Raw genomic sequence first — 15,832 nt, 5'->3', positions numbered from 1 at the left:
TTAAGCCTCCTAAGTTCATTCTTGGTTCTATCGCATAGTTTTTCTGGGTCTTGGCTTTTTCAGCTGTAAAATGTGGTTCGCAGTGACTAATAGGGTTATTGTGAAGATGAAAAGAGATCATTTATAAGGTCTTAGAATAGTAGCCTTGTATAGTAACACTGTTGCTTCTCAACTCAGCCCTTTTTAGGTAATCATTTCTCAGCTGGAGTACATTTCCCCCCTTATTTCAATGCATTTACACGTATGCATACATACATCTAGAAATGTATGTATGTAACTAGCAGCTAATGTCTGCTTTTAGGGTGTGTCCTCTCCAGCTTCTCTCATGATATGAGATTGTGATGATTGTTTTAATCTAATAAAATGGACTTATTTTACCCTGTCCTTGTGATTTCCTGTCAGGTTATTAGTCTTACATGTTGGCTAACTGAGACATACTTATTTTCAGAAATGACAGAGGTCTAACATTTATGAGTTGCCAATAGGAGTGGTGCTCTTTTTCACCATGGCAAGAACAGGACTTTCTGTGTAGGGAGGAGATGGTGTGTAGGTAAGTTTTCATGGAGCAGTAAAGGTAGTTTCCTCAGTCTTACACCTCCCCCCTCCCCCCTTTACAATAGGAATAGAAGCAGCTGAGTACAGTGAATACTTTTTTTTTAGGGAGATATAAAACTATCTTTATTTGCAGATGACATGATTATCTATGTAGAAAATTCCAAAAAATTAACAGTAAAATTTGTAGAACTTGTAAGTTTTTATAGCATATTTGCAGGATATAGGTTAGTATACACAAGTCAGGTGGTTTCATATACCAGCAATGAATGATTGGAATTTGAAATTAAAAACGTGATAACATTAGGCTGGGCACCATAGCTCATGCCTATTATCCTAGCACTCTGGGAGACTGAAGTGGGTTGATTGCTTGAGCTCAAGAGTTTGAGACCAGCCTGAGCAAAAGTGAGACCCTGTTTCTTTTTTTTTTTTTTTTTTATTGTTGGGGATTCATTGAGGGTACAATAAGCCACTTTACACTGATTGCATTTGTTAGGTAAAGTCCCTCTTACAATTGTATCTTGCCCCCAAAAGGTGTGGTGGCACACACCAAGGCTCCACCCCCCTCCCTCCTTCCCTCTCTCTGCTCTTCCTTTCCCCACCCCTCCCTCCTTCTTTCTCTCTCTGCTCTACCCTTCCTCCACCCCCACCATGACCTTAATTGTCATTAATTGTCCTCATGTCAAAATTGAGTACATAGGATTCATGCTTCTCCGTTCTCGTGATGCTTTACTAAGAATAATGTCTTCCACTACCATCCAGGTTAATACGAAGGATGTAAAGTCTCCATTTTTTTTAATGGCTGAATAGTATTCCATGGTATACATATACCACAGCTTGTTAATCCATTCCTGGGTTGGTGGGCATTTAGGCCGTTTCCACATTTTGGCAATTGTAAATCGAGCTACAATAAACAGTCTAGTACAAGTGTCCTTATGATAAAAGGATTTTTTTCCTTCTGGGTAGATGCCCAGTAATGAGATTGCAGGATCAAATGGGAGGTCTAGCTTGAGTGGCTTTGAGGTTTCTCCATACTTCCTTCCAGAAAGGTTGAACTAGTTTGCAGTCCCACCAGCAGTGTGAAAGTGTTCCCTTCTCTCCACATCCATGCCAGCATCTGCAGTTTTGGGATTTTGTGATGTGGGCCATTCTTGCTGGACGTTAGATGGTATCTCAGGGTTAGATGGTATCTCAGGGTGGTTTTGACTTTCATTTCTCTAATAGATGGGGATGATGAACATTTTTTCATATGTTTGTTAGCCATTCATCTGTCTTCTTTAGAGAAGGTTCTATTCATGCCTCTTGCCCATTGATATACGGGATTGTTGGCTTTTTTCTGTGGAGTAATTTGAGTTCTCTATAGATCCTAGTTATCAAGTTTTTGTCTGATTCAAAATATGCAAATATCCTTTCCCATTGTGTAGGTTGTCTATTTGCTTTGCTTGTTGTCTCCTTAGCTGTACAGAAGCTTTTTAGTTTAATGATGTCCCAATGTTTATTTTTGTTGCTGTTGCTATTGCCATGGCATTCTTCTTCATGAAGTCTTTCCCCAGGCCAGTATCTTCCAGTGTTTTTCCTATGCTTTTGTTGAGTATTTTTATTGTTTCATGCCTTAAATTTAAGTCCTTTATCCATCTCGAATCAATTTTTGTGAGTGGGGAAAGGTGTGGGTCCAGTTTCAGTCTTTTGCATGTGGATATCCAGCTCTCCCAACACCATTTGTTGAATAGGGAGTCTTTCCCCCAAGGTGTGTTCTTGTTTGGTTTATCAAAGATTAGGTGGTTGTAAGATGTTGGTTTCATTTCCTGGTTTTCTATTTGATTCCAAGTGTCTATGTCTATTTTTGGAGCACAGTGAATTTTATTTCATCACATAATAGAAGGAAGAAGCACCTAGATAATGAGATTCAGTAATACCAGGAATGGCAAGAATTGGGCTGTGTTGTCAGGTTGCTCAAAGGGATGGAATTGGAGCCATGTTGGGCAATGGTGAGCCTGTCTCTTCTGCTGGGTGATACCTGAGCTGCTGTTCACTGCAGAACACATTGTTCTGGAACTTCTTTGGTGGGAGGGGGGTGTCATGAGGTAAATTTCTGAATTGTTGGGAGTAAAGGTACTCCCCTGACACCATGTTAGCATCTCTAGAATGGCAATTGGATTGTAGTCTGAGCATCTATGTTTATACTGTGTGCTTCCTGTGTGTTTACACACATGTACATAACACACATATTGATTTTGCACCATGGGAACCATTTCTTGAGAACCATCAGTGCCTTCATTGCCTTGGCTTTAATTTAGAGCAAGTATAAGGAAAATATCCTGACAGTGAGATTGCCTTATGAATTCTCTTCTGAATTTTTGTTTTATTAATATTATGATAGATTCTTCCTCTATTTTCTTATTTATGAGAAACTAAATGGTATGTATTCTAGTTTTGACAGTCTTGCATCCTGAATATTAATCTTATTTTTATATTTCTTTTCTATTTTTTTTCTGCTCCATGATCAGAATACATAGCTGGGACATCCCTGAAGATATTTTCTATCTATTCTTATGTTGAAATTCTTTAAGCATTCATGAATACATTTTTTTTTTTTTTTTTTTTGAGACAGATTCTCACCATGTTGCCCTCATAGAGTGCTGTGGGGTCACAGCTCATAGCAACCTCAAACTCTTGAGCTTAAGCAATTCTCTTGCCTTGGCCTCCCAAGTAGCTAGGACTACAAGCGCCCACCACAATGTCTGGCTATTTTTTGGTTGCAGTTGTCTTTGTTTGGCAGGCCCAGGCTGGGCTCGAACCCACCAGCTTTGGTGTATGTGACCGGCACCCTACTCACTGAGTTATGGGTGCCGAGCCCATGAATACGTTCTTGAGGTCATTCACTGTGAGGCCAACAAGACTATGTGGAGTATAGTGGTAGTGAGTAAATGATAAATAGTCTTTGGTGTCAAGGTATATAAACAATTTGGGGGAGAAGTTATGGGGGAAAAGGTAATAGAGAAACAAAAAATAAAGGTGGTAATAATGTAAGAAGATTATATTTCCCTCTAAGAAACACATGAATCCATTTCAATGTGGGACCAGCAGAGTGAGCAGGCACATCTGATTTCTGGGTTAGGTGATAGCACCTGGAGAGTGTTTCTCCCTAATTATTTTTTCTCCTTTTTAGTTCCTATGGAAATCTATACTTGTTTTAGATTTTAGAGAAATTCCTAATTATCAGTCATATTGAGCTCAAGTATATTTTTAGTTTTGTAAAGCAAATACCTGACAATTCAAATCTTCATCAGCAGGTAGAGAGGTAAACAAAAGGTGATGTATTCACTGAATGGAGTACCAATAAATATCAGCGAACTGCTGATTACATGCAAGAGAGGAAATGCATTTTCAAAACGTGCTGAGCATAAATAAGTTGTCTGATTTCTTTTATATGAAGTCTTAGGAGAGGCAAAAGCTAACCAAAGGTGAACAGTGGTTATTACTGCGGTAGGAGGAGGGGGTGGCCTGGAGATTGCAGAGGCCAGGCATGAGGGAGCTTTCTTGTCTGATAGACATGGAACGGATAGGCTTACGTGTTTTGTGAGTGTATGTGTTTGTCAAAACTGACCAAGTCTGTACATTTATTATCTGAGCATTTTCCTGTATGTAAATTATATCTGTTAAAGAAACTAAAAATACATTTTATTTTACATAGTACATAGTGGGATAATTAAAACTGTGCTTTGAAAATTTTATTTTATTGACCAGGCACAGTGGTGCATGCCTATTATAATCCTAGCACTCTGGGAGGCCGAGGGATGTGGATTGCCTCACGAGTTTTGAGACCAGCCTGAGCCAGAGCGGGACCTGGTCTTTAAAAATAGCTGGGTGTTGTGGCAGGCACCTGTAGTCCCAGCTACTTGGGAAGCTGAGGCAAGAGAATTGCTTAAGCCCAAGTGTTTGAGGTTGCTGTGAGCTGTGATGCCACAGCACTCCACTGAGGGTGACAAAGTGAGACACTGTCACACACACAAAAAAAAGAACACAGAATTTATTTTATTAACAGAACTATTGGAGAATAAAGGCTCTGAATGCGAATAGATAGAAATATTATAGTGTCCAAATCCTATGGGCATTGTTTATATTACTATGCACTAAATGAAAGAATTTAGAGGTACAAAGGACTTCACTCTGATGACTGTTGGGTTAGAAATATTTTGAGATCAGATAATGGAATACAAATGTTCTTTATGCCATTGGAAGGAATTATCAGTATATTTTATGATTTAGTATTTGATAGGTAAGTTTTATAAAATAAATAACACTAAAAATTTTACTTTTTTTCTCTAACCTATGGTATATTAATATTTTATGTTGTGTTGGTGATTATAAAAAATAAATATCTATAAAATGAATAGAATACATATATTTTTCATGTTTGCTTTTAGTTGTCTCACTTATTTTTGCAAATTATAATTATATTTAAAAATGCAGTCACTCACATATATTTCAATAATTCTTTGAATAGAAATTTTATTATTGGGCAGCGCCTGTGGCTCAGTGAGTAGGGCACCGGCCCCATATGCCGAGGGTGGCGGGTTCAAACCCAGCCCCGGCCAAACTGCAACAAAAAAAATAGCCGGGCGTTGTGGCGGGCGCCTGTAGTCCCAGCTGCTTGGGAGGCTGAGGCAAGAGAATCCCGTAAGCCCAAGAGTTAGAGGTTGCTGTGAGCCGTGTGACGCCACGGCACTCTACCCGAGGGCAGTATAGTGAGACTCTGTCTCTACAAAAAAAAAAAAGAAATTTTATTATTAAGTGGAATACAGTTTAGTTGAGTGTTTTCTGAGTGTTATGAAAGAATAACTTGACAAATACCAACAGTGTACTATCAAGAATTTATAATATATAAGTCATATATTATAGAAAACTGTCCAGTTTTTTCAGCTCTATCTGCAACAATGTTAGTTATGATGTCGTAATGCAAGTTCTTAAAGTATTAAAATGTGGACAGCAATAATTATTATGAATAAATTTATTTGAATTACTTGAAGATATTTTTAAATAAAATTATTTTAATTATGGGTTGAGCAATTGAACTCAAGTGCTAGAAGGCTATATTCTATTTGGGCAAGTCTTAAAAGTTTCCTAAAATATCACTATTAAAGGATTAAGGAGAGAATCTTGGGGAACTCCTTTTCGTAAAGCTGTGATGCAATAACAATTTTTCTCTGTTTTTGACAGAAAATATATTTTAATTGTGTTCACAATTTGGGAAGTCTTATTACTAGAAAATATTATTTTTTCCTCCCTGGCAGATCACACAGGAGGCTGGTGAATTTATGATCACTTTCCCATATGGCTACCATGCTGGTTTTAATCATGGTTTCAACTGTGCAGAATCTACAAATTTTGCTACTGTCAGATGGATTGACTATGGAAAAGTTGCTAAATTGGTAAGTTAGATCTCAAAAATAAGCATAAATTAAATGTGTATTCTTGTTATTGTTGTGGGAAGCCCACGATCATACGCAACATTCATTTTACTTACTCACTGACACTGTGTGCCTCATCACATAATTTATTTTAGACTAGATACATTTATTTTACATAGGCTATATTACCAATTAGGCTACATTTGTCTGTTTTGAGGTTAATACGGAGCAGTTTGCCCTGATATGTAATTTTATGCAACAGGTGTTTGCTTTATCTCTTAAGGCTAATTTGTAAGATTTTCCAGGGGCTTCATGTGGTTCCATGTTACATAGCCTCAGATCTCTTGTGTTAAAGGTCAGTTCATGTCTTAAAGAACAAGAATTTACTGAAGGGAGTGTCTGATAAAATTGTAACAGGAGATTGGGGGAGGATGTTAGCAAGAAATGATTAAAACTGCCTTTGGTAGAGAAATGAATTTCTTGAAAATAATAATGTAGAGGATATTTTAACAGGAAATACATTTTCATGTTAAATTTGGTATAAAATTTTGCCTCTCCTGCCCAGTATATTTAATTTAGTCTAAATAGTGTGTATTTTGATTCACAAACCCACAACTTCTATAAACTTTAATTACTTTCCTCCTGTGGCGTTAAATAGAGGACATCTTCAAAGTGTGGTGGTGGTTTCTATTAGCTTTGCCTCCTTTCCTGTAGCTTTTAAGGCAAAGGTGCAGGCTGGCAGCGGGCAGCTTCTAAATGAAACTGTGTTTTACACAGTAGGCCAAGTTGACATAGATTTAGTGGAACATTATAAATAAAGCTTATGCAGCATATCTTGGCACAACTGAGCAGCCTTCATTCTACATTGACAACATTTGCATGTGGAATTATTGAGTGAACTTGTATAGAAATATATTCATTGTGGACAACTCTCGATTTAATATATGTATATTTAGAAAATTTCATTATCTGTTAAAATAGAAATAAAAGTATAGCTCTTTGTCAGTCCAGGAAGCATTTGAATGAATTCTTGGAGTAAAAGAAAGCCCCACTAGTAGAAGTCTTTACTGTTCTGAGTAATTTCCGTTTATGAGGGTAATTTAGAAAGAATAGAACCGAACTTATTCTTCCCATTATACATCATATCAATTATAATAAACCTAATAAAAAAATAGATCACTCAGCATTATGTACCTTGCCCAGCTACTGCAGTGCTTTTGCAGAAATGTTACTCTTGCTTCTGCATGACAGTGTGGTTTCCACTAAGTTACAAAAAGATCTGGTATTTTAGGGTGTGCATCTTTCCTTATTGACATAGGCTATCACATACTCCAATCACCAAAACAGTAGCTTGGTGCTGATTTATTAAAGCTTTCAGACCTAGTTCATGATATTGGCTAAAAGTAGGACCATTCTGCCTCATAGAGTAGCTAAAATACCACAAGCATTTGGGTGGGTTGTTTCTGCATTTCTGTGTGAAAGTAGAGTCAGATTGGAGAGCAGCCACAGAAGAGAGGTCATTGGTCTTCCAGTATGAAATCCCTGCAGATGGAGCCCATCACAATTATTGCATTATTAGGAATGGTGCACCTTGGAGGCGGCAGGGCTATGAGGCCCATCCTGTCTACCAGGATAGCCACATAACAATAGAAAAGTCAGTTATTCTGCATATATAAATTAGAAACCTCTCTTTACCCTATAGATGTGTTGGAAGGAGAAAAGAACTTAGGTATGTAAATATCTACTCATTCAATTTAGTAAGGTCTGTGACTGCTTTGTTTGGGTCTGGGTATGAGATAGTCAATGATACGTTGCTGCTTTGGCCCCCTAATTTAAAATAACCTAACTGCCTGCATTTGAGTTATTTTGGGGCATTGTTTCCAGCCTGTCCTTCTTTTGACCAGCAGTTCTGTTGCATTAGCAATTTCCCAGCATCTTCGTGGTTTACAACAGTTCCCACTTATTAGCTCATAGTTCTGTAGGTTATAGCCCATTGGTGTCACCAACATCAGGGTGTTTGCAGGACTGCACTCTTTACTGGAGAGGCCAAGGAAGGGTCCATTTCTGCAAAATCCCTTTTCATGTAAGATAGTATGTCCACCAGATTTCTGTGATTAAGATCTTTGTTGAAGCCCTGGGAAGGAGAGGCATGTGCCTTCCACAGAGAGGACTATTTTAAGAATCTACTTTGAGGGCGGCGCCTGTGGCTCATTCGGTAAGGCACCGGCCCCATATACTGAGGGTGGCGGGTTCAAACCCGGCCCTGGCCAAACTGCAACCAAAAAATAGCCGGGCGTTGTGGCGGGCGCCTGTAGTCCCAGCTACTCGGGAGGCTGAGGCAAGGGAATCGCTTAAGCCCAGGAGTTGGAGGTTGCTGTGAGCTGTGTGAGGCCACGGCACTCTACTGAGGGCCATAAAGTGAGACTCTGTCTCTACAAAAAAAAAAAAAAAAAAAAAAGAATCTACTTTGAGTCACGTAACCAGTTTTATTTTGCGTATGAACAGGAAACAACAGATATAATTTTGAATGTTTCACTAAAGCATCCTTTGCCTTTTAAAATTATGCCCCCCCCCTTTTTTTTCAAGATAGAGTCTCAAGCTGTCGTCTTGGGTAGAGTGGCGTGGCGTCACAGCTCACAGCAATCTCTTAGCGTGGGCTTGCCACAATGCCCAGCTATGTTTTTGTTGCAGTTGTCATTGTGTTTTAGCTGGCCTGGGCCGGGTTTGAACCCGCCATCCTTGGTGTATTTGGCCGGCAGTCTACCCACTGAACTACAGGCACTGTCTTAAAATTATACTTTCAGTATTAATGTTTGCTTGGCTATTCTCAGTTAATATGTTCTCTAACATTATAGTGTGGCAGAATGACATTTTATTTGAGATTGTAGTGTCTTTAATCAGTTTTTTTACACTTATTTTTGATCTCCAAGACTGAATCCTTAGTTAACCTTATGAATTTGCTCTTATTGCATGTGTGTATAGCTTTTAATTCTTAGTAAATTTGTGCATGGGATGTAAATTTATCTGTTTTGCTGGGTACTAATGTAATTTTTCTTTTTTTTTTGAGACAGAGTTTCACTTTGTCGCCCTTGGTATCACAGCTCACAGCAACCTCAAACTCTTGGGCTTAAGCAATTCTCTTGCCTCAGCCTCCCAAGTAGCTGGGAGTCCAGGCGCCCACAACAACACCCGGCTATTTTTATTTTTGGTCGCAATTGTCGTTGTTTGGTAGGCCTGGGCTGGATTCGACCATGCCAGCTCTAGTGTTTGTGGCTGGCACCCTAGCCACTGAGCTAAAGGCGGTAAGCCGAAACTAATGTAATGTGTAGTGAATTACTTATGAATTGCACTAAAAAGACTAGCTTTGAGGATGCCCATTTTTGTTAGCTTCTTTCAATTCTTTGCCTTCTTCAATTTATTCTAAATAGTAATAGTAATAACTGATGATGAGATACACTTTTTAAAATTGTAAAAATACTGACACTTTTTTATAGTTGAGGCACTGGGTGGGGCCACCTGTTTTCCTTGTCATATAGGGTTGATTTGAGTGTATGAAAGCACTTGATATAGTATCTGTATCTGTATGTGGTACAGTGTGATGTGTGCACACATTTAAGTAATCCCCATATACATTATATATAGCTTCTAGGATTATAAACCAATATTTTTACTCTGGTGACTCAGAAAAGAGCTGTTACAAAAGCTATACTAACTAGCTTTTGAAAAGATCTTTTGATCAGCAGGCTTTGGTCACTAAGTGCCTGTTCGGACCATGCAATTGGCTTGTAGATGGGGGCCAAGCTCCCTTTACTGAGACTAGGCTTGTATCCTATGTGCCATGCACCATGTACATTTCTAGGAATTCATTAGTTGGAGGATAATCTGTTGCACTAGGATAGAGGTAAAAGTATGATTTGTACTGGCAAGGATTCAGGGACTGCTTCCTTTGACCCTGACTGTTGACTTTTGTTGGAGTGTGAGACTTGCTGTCCTGAAGTAGGACTGGAGAGGGTGCTTCTGTGGCTTTCATTTGAATGTATTACTGATCTACTCATATGCGATGATTGTTTAAAAAACTTCCCTGCTCTTAAGATCTGGCTGCAATTAATTAGAAATCCCATGTCATTATTCATGCAAAGCCCAAATATGCTTCTTCAAAATTTTAACAGGTTCCTGGAGGTTTAATATTCTCAAAAAAATGTTTACATTTTGTGGATATTTCAGTGCCTGTGGGTATAGTCACTCTATTTTTTTAGTGCTCCAATCAAGATGGTTCTTTTTCAAAGTATCCCCAGAAACTGCCTCATTTTTCACTAAGATTTTTGTGTGTATGTGTGTGTGTAGAAGATAGGGGGCAAATATAGGCAGAGGTGGGAGTGAGGGATTTTGACTTGGTAGCCTTCATAGCAAATTCTTTTGACCATTCCTGCATCTAAACATCTTGCTGCCCCAAGCTCTTCCATTGGTCTCTCTCCTTTGTGTGCTCCTCAGCGAGGCTCATTGAGTTACCTTGCCTGGATTGCCAAGCCTGCAAGATGCTCCAGAACAAAAGGGTCTTGCATTTAGCAGGACCAGCCTAGCCAAGGCAGTTATGTAATGTTTTTCCAATTCACTTATCACAGGCAAGATTATTATTGAAAAAAAAAAATTGAGAGTCCTGTTTCAGCTAGGCTTGTGCCCACTTCCCTGCAGACTTAGGCAGAATTGCGTTGAATTTCTTTTCTTTTCTGCAACAGGCATTGCGCTATGTGTTTATACAAAGAAGAAAGATGTATTTTCTTTAGGGAGCTTTCAGAAAGAACAAAAGGTTAATAAACCTTCATTTGGAAAGTTGTAGTAGTGGAACATACCATCTAATTATTGTATTTATTTTGGGAATCCTTATATCTTTGAAAGTTGAAGTCACCTAGAGTTAATATTTTTTTTGCTGACAGAGATTGAAAAATATTTTAAACAGCTAGCTTATCAGTTGAAATAAGGCCTTTGTGTATACTTGAGATGACCATTTGTTTCTGGAGCATTCTTTCCTTCTGTGGTGAAGTGGAGTCCATGACTACTTCTGTGTAGCTGCTGTGGTGACACTCACAGTTCTCTTTCCTGGTTGGGTTGGATCAAAGCACTGGCCTGCAGGTTGTATTTCATTTTTCCGTTTGGCGGGATGAAGTGCAGTTGTTTTGATGTTAGGTTTGATGGATTTGTTTGCGACTGCATTCATTAGCTTCACATCAAAAAACTGACAGGCTGTTAAATGAAACTTTGGCTTAGATTTTCAGCTTGACTGTTTGGAGACATTTGTGAAGATATTTTGTTTTTCTGTTGCAGCAGCCTCAAGCACTATGCTTGTCTTGAAGGAAAGAAAAGTTATTTACTGTACTGATTTTCTTGAGTAAAAAAAAAAATCATTGTCTTGGGGACAGTCATATCTAGCCTACACCATCAGAAGCAGTGTATTTATTACAGAGTGTTCAGTGAGAGACTTACTCTGGCAGGATGAATAATATTATCTTTTTGGAAAGAAAGGTAATAGTTGGTGACACCAAAATGATAACTTTTATTTTGCATTAATTTTATTTTAAGAAATACCATGTTAACATGGTATGTCCGAACATTGAAAAATTGCACCTCAGCCCTGGGAATATTCTCTTATGAACCCCAGGAGCATTACTTCAGTATCTAATTTTTTTTTAAATTTTTGTTTATTTTTTATTAATATTAAATCATAGCTGTGTACATTAATGCGATCATGGGGCACGATACACTGGTTTTGTAAACAGTTTGACACATTTTCGTCACACTGGTTAACATAGCCTTCCTGGCATTTTCTTAGTTATTGTATTAAGACAATTATATTCTACATTTACTAAGTTTCACATGAACCCTTGTAAGATGCACCACAGGTGTAATCCCACCAATCACCCTCCCTCTGCCCACCCTCCCCCCCCCAGTCCCTCTCCCCTTTCCCCCTAAGAATATGGTTATAACTGGGTTATAGCTTTCATATGAAAGCCATAAATTAGTTTCATAGTAGGGCTGAATACATTGGATACTTTTTCTTCCATTCTTCAGTATCTAATTTTAAGGCGTTCTGACATTTGAATCCTTTAATACTGAACAAGTTTCAAGAGAGATGATAGAATTTTGAAATTGATTCCCCTTTAATCTGGAATGGATTTCCACTATTAAATTGTCTAGCAGGTAGGTGCCATGAAGTGAGTTCATTCTGTCTTATACATACATATTTCAATTCTTCTCTTAAATTAGATTTTTCTTAAATCATGCGGCATCTTTCCAAAAAATCTTGAATCTTGGTCAGGCTTTATTAAAACAACCAGAGGCTGGGTGCGGTGACTCATGTCTGTAATCCTAGCACTGTGGGAGGCAAAGGTGGGTAGATTGCCTGAGCTCCCAAGCTCAAGATCAGCCTGAGCCAGAGCAAGACCTCATCTCTAAAAATAGCAAAAATAGCCAGGCATTGTGGCAGGTGCCTATAGTCTCAGCTACTTGAGAGGCTTGAGGCAAGAAAATCTCTTGAGCCCCAGAGTTTGAGGTTCCTGTGAGCTGTGACGCCATAGCACTCTACTGAGGGTGACAAAGGGAGAATCTGTCTCAAAATAACGAACCCCCACCAAAGAAAAAAACAAAACAAAACCAACCAGAAGTCATTTTTGTGATGAGTGTCTAGGTTATACGTTAATATGCTTTTAATCACAAATACTAGCCTGTTAGTATTTCTCTATTCTCGTGGCATGTGAATGAAAGAAAATGTAGACTGCTATGTATATTGCCCATTTACATTCTTAGAATTCTAATTTTACGTGTCTGATATGGCATATATAAAATGACTTTTGTTAGTATAGGGATTTTATATTCTGCATTTTTTTGTTTTTTACCTGTTATTTCTGCTCTATTTGTAATTCATGAGCTCTGATGGTACACTGCTATAGTGATGATGAGTGTATTTTCTGTGCCCTTAAAAACAATATTTTTTTAGAACAGTTAGGTTGACAGCAAAATTGAGGGGAAGGTATAGAGATTTTCCATGTACTCCTTCCCCTACTGGTACACAACCTCCCCCCATGCTGATATCCCCTACCAGAGCGGCTCATGTGTTACAGCTGATGATCCTACATTGGCACATCATTATTACCCAAAGTATGTAGTTTGCACCAGTGTTCACACTTGGCATTGTATGTTCTGTGGGTTTAGACAAATGTATAATAGCATGAAATCACCATTATAGTGTCGTACCTAGTCGTTTCCCTGCCCTAAACATCTTCTGTACCTTTTTTGCAGTTTAAAGAGAATGCGCCATAAGAATAGAGAAATATCACTTTGCTAGTATTTTGTGATCACAAGCATATTAAACTATGCTTAGTTCTCTCCCCCTTTTAGCTATGCCTGTTACAGTTAATTTACTATACTTTTTTCCCCTTACAAACTATGGCCAATAACACTGTCTGAAGTCAAGAAGGAAAAACCAGAGTGTCTTCTGGACACTATGGGCACTCTGAAGTATCCTAGGAGGGAGGATTTCCCCTGGTATAGTTTGTGGCGTTATCTGCAATATTTAGAACGTGTGGTTAATTCTGTCAGCCATTATTGCCGTCTTTTGTTTGTGTAGATCACTTCACATTTTCCCAGAGTTATCTTTGAGTGAGGACAATACTAACGCTTTTGTACCTTGTTGATGATAATGCTAATTTACAGTTTGTATGTTAGTGTTATGTGTTTTACTGTTGATATTTTAATAGTTATCATAGATGAGTACGATAAAGGAATAAGTAGTTAAGGGAAGTTTCAGCTTTGGGTTGTAATGTTAAAGATATGAAGAGATGAAATCCTAATACTTTGTATTTTATAATCATACATATTAGTATTTTGGGAGGCAGGGGATTAGAGTTAGTATACATACATACACATGTGATTGTCCATTCCCCTCCCTATACATTATGTATCTTACAATTATTTTTATTATGTTATAATCCATTACAAAAAGACCAGAAAAATATATTAAGAAAAATTTGGCATACCTTTTTACCCCTGGGTAATATCAAAATTTATTTTATAAAATTAATTGCATCCAGCATTTCTGTTTAATATACTTAATTAGAAATACAGCTCAGGTATTTACAGGATTGCTGTCAGAATCATTCAAGCAAGGCCAAATGTGGGTGGTGGAGGAAGTAGAGTGATATACTTGGTCTAAATTTCAGCTGCGTGCTCTCTCCGAGGCCCATATGTAATTCTTCTGAGCTTTGTTTTCCTCCTTTATAAGGGAAATATTGTGTAGAAGTGATAGGTACAAGGTCTTAGGCACACTTGAATACTGTTTTGTAACTCTGTGTTTGGGAGTATGTTCTTAACAAGCCTCTCTAAGTCTCCTTTTTCCATATGTAAAATGGATATTATATCTTCCTTATAGTTGTTATGAAAAATTAATAAAATTAAATATATAGGCATCCCAGTAATTATTAATACCTTGCATTGTGCTGGTGAGGACTCTAAGTGGATGTAAGCTTAGATTAAAGAGTTTTCACTTTATCTTTCTTCCAGAATTTTGGTTTGGAAAGTTGACCTTTGTTCAGAGTTGGTCCTGACTGGTCTAATTTCAGATCAATACGCTAGTCCTGGCTTACTAGAAAGGGGGGTAGGATTCCTGGGGACAATAGGAAAAGGCCAGCTTGCTCTTGGAGAGCAGTGGGAAGCTTGTCCGTCTTTCTTGATGAGAACAAGCAATCCCTGAAGGTTGCAACCTGCATTCATTAGGGAAACCAGACTTAGGTTAAAGCCCATGATTTAGAAACATGAGAATAAAAAATGAAAAGATTCTCTTTAAAATCACAGCCCAGTGGGTGGCACCTGTGGCTCAGTGAGTTGGGCGCCGGCCCCATATACCTAGGGTGGCGGATTCAAACCCAGCCCCGGCCGAACTGCAACAACAACAAAAAAATAGCCGGGCATTGTGGCAGGCGCCTGTAGTCCCAGTTGCTCGGAGGCTGAGGCAAGAGAATTGCATAAGCCCCAGAGCTAGAGGTTTCTGTGAGCCATATGACGCCACGGCACTCTACTGAGGGCGGTAAAGTGAGACTCTGTCTCTACAAAAACAAAAAAAAACAAAAATCACAGCCCAGAGACAGTAAGGACAACGTTTTATTTTTGATAACATTGCCCAAAATACAATGCTCATTGTTCCATTGCCAGAATACTTTTCCCATGTGAGTGTCTTGATGGCTACCCTGAGCTAGGAAACAAAAGCCCAAACAAATTACACAGACCTGTCTTATGCGAATGACCTGTGTCTGTGGGCCTGAATTTTCCTATCTGTAAAGAAGGCTTTCACTTGTGCTTTGTGGGCTGTGGTGAGGATGAGTTCTCATAGTGGAACTCCTCCAGTACCATGCCTCTCTCACTGAATAGCTTTTTGAGAAGTGATTCATTGTCGGTCATCCCTATGTTGGGGATCTCCCTGAATCTTAACTTGGGGAAGACTAGCGGAGTTCAGGCCTGAGGGGCCCAGAAGCAGTGTCTGTGGGGATAAGTAGTAACAGCAGGCTGAGCAGATGGATTGCTTTATATATTTCTACTGATTTTTCACACTCTTTCTGTTGTATTTCCACCAAAATGAAGGCAGTATGGAGAGAAATAATAGTAACTCCCAGAGCTTGGGTTCTTTGGATCAGATTGCTGAGAGGAGTGATTTCAGGAGCTGTAGCTTGTACCTTCAGAAATACACTGTAGCTGTGGTGTCCTGTGTAGAAGTGAAAGGCTATGTTTCATAAACCCTGGAAAAAATACTGTGGATGTGAGAGATTACTGCTAACCTTTGACTGTAGTTAACACGAGTTTCACATATTCTACATTTTTGATTG

At 38.6% G+C, this 15,832-nt stretch overlaps 1 protein-coding gene across 12 annotated transcripts in view; it reads left to right on the top strand.

Annotated features, from left to right (window-relative positions):
• Nucleotides 1-15,832, top strand: part of KDM4C (lysine demethylase 4C) — a 447,042-nt gene that overhangs the window by 138,734 nt on the left and 292,476 nt on the right. For all 12 annotated transcript variants that reach the window (XR_008376280.1, XR_008376284.1, XR_008376282.1 and 9 more), the window contains one exon: nt 5,847-5,984. Coding sequence is in view for 9 of the 12 variants with exons in the window: in XM_053573098.1 (XP_053429073.1) it covers nt 5,847-5,984 (138 nt within the window). In the remaining 3 variants the exon portion in view is untranslated. The remainder of the gene's footprint in view (nt 1-5,846; nt 5,985-15,832) is intronic.

This window comes from Nycticebus coucang, chromosome 2 (genome assembly GCF_027406575.1).
Source record: "Nycticebus coucang isolate mNycCou1 chromosome 2, mNycCou1.pri, whole genome shotgun sequence".
Taxonomy (NCBI): domain Eukaryota; kingdom Metazoa; phylum Chordata; class Mammalia; order Primates; family Lorisidae; genus Nycticebus; species Nycticebus coucang.
The sequence above is the reverse complement of the archived record's forward strand: the minus strand, read 5'-3'. Positions and strand labels throughout refer to the sequence as shown.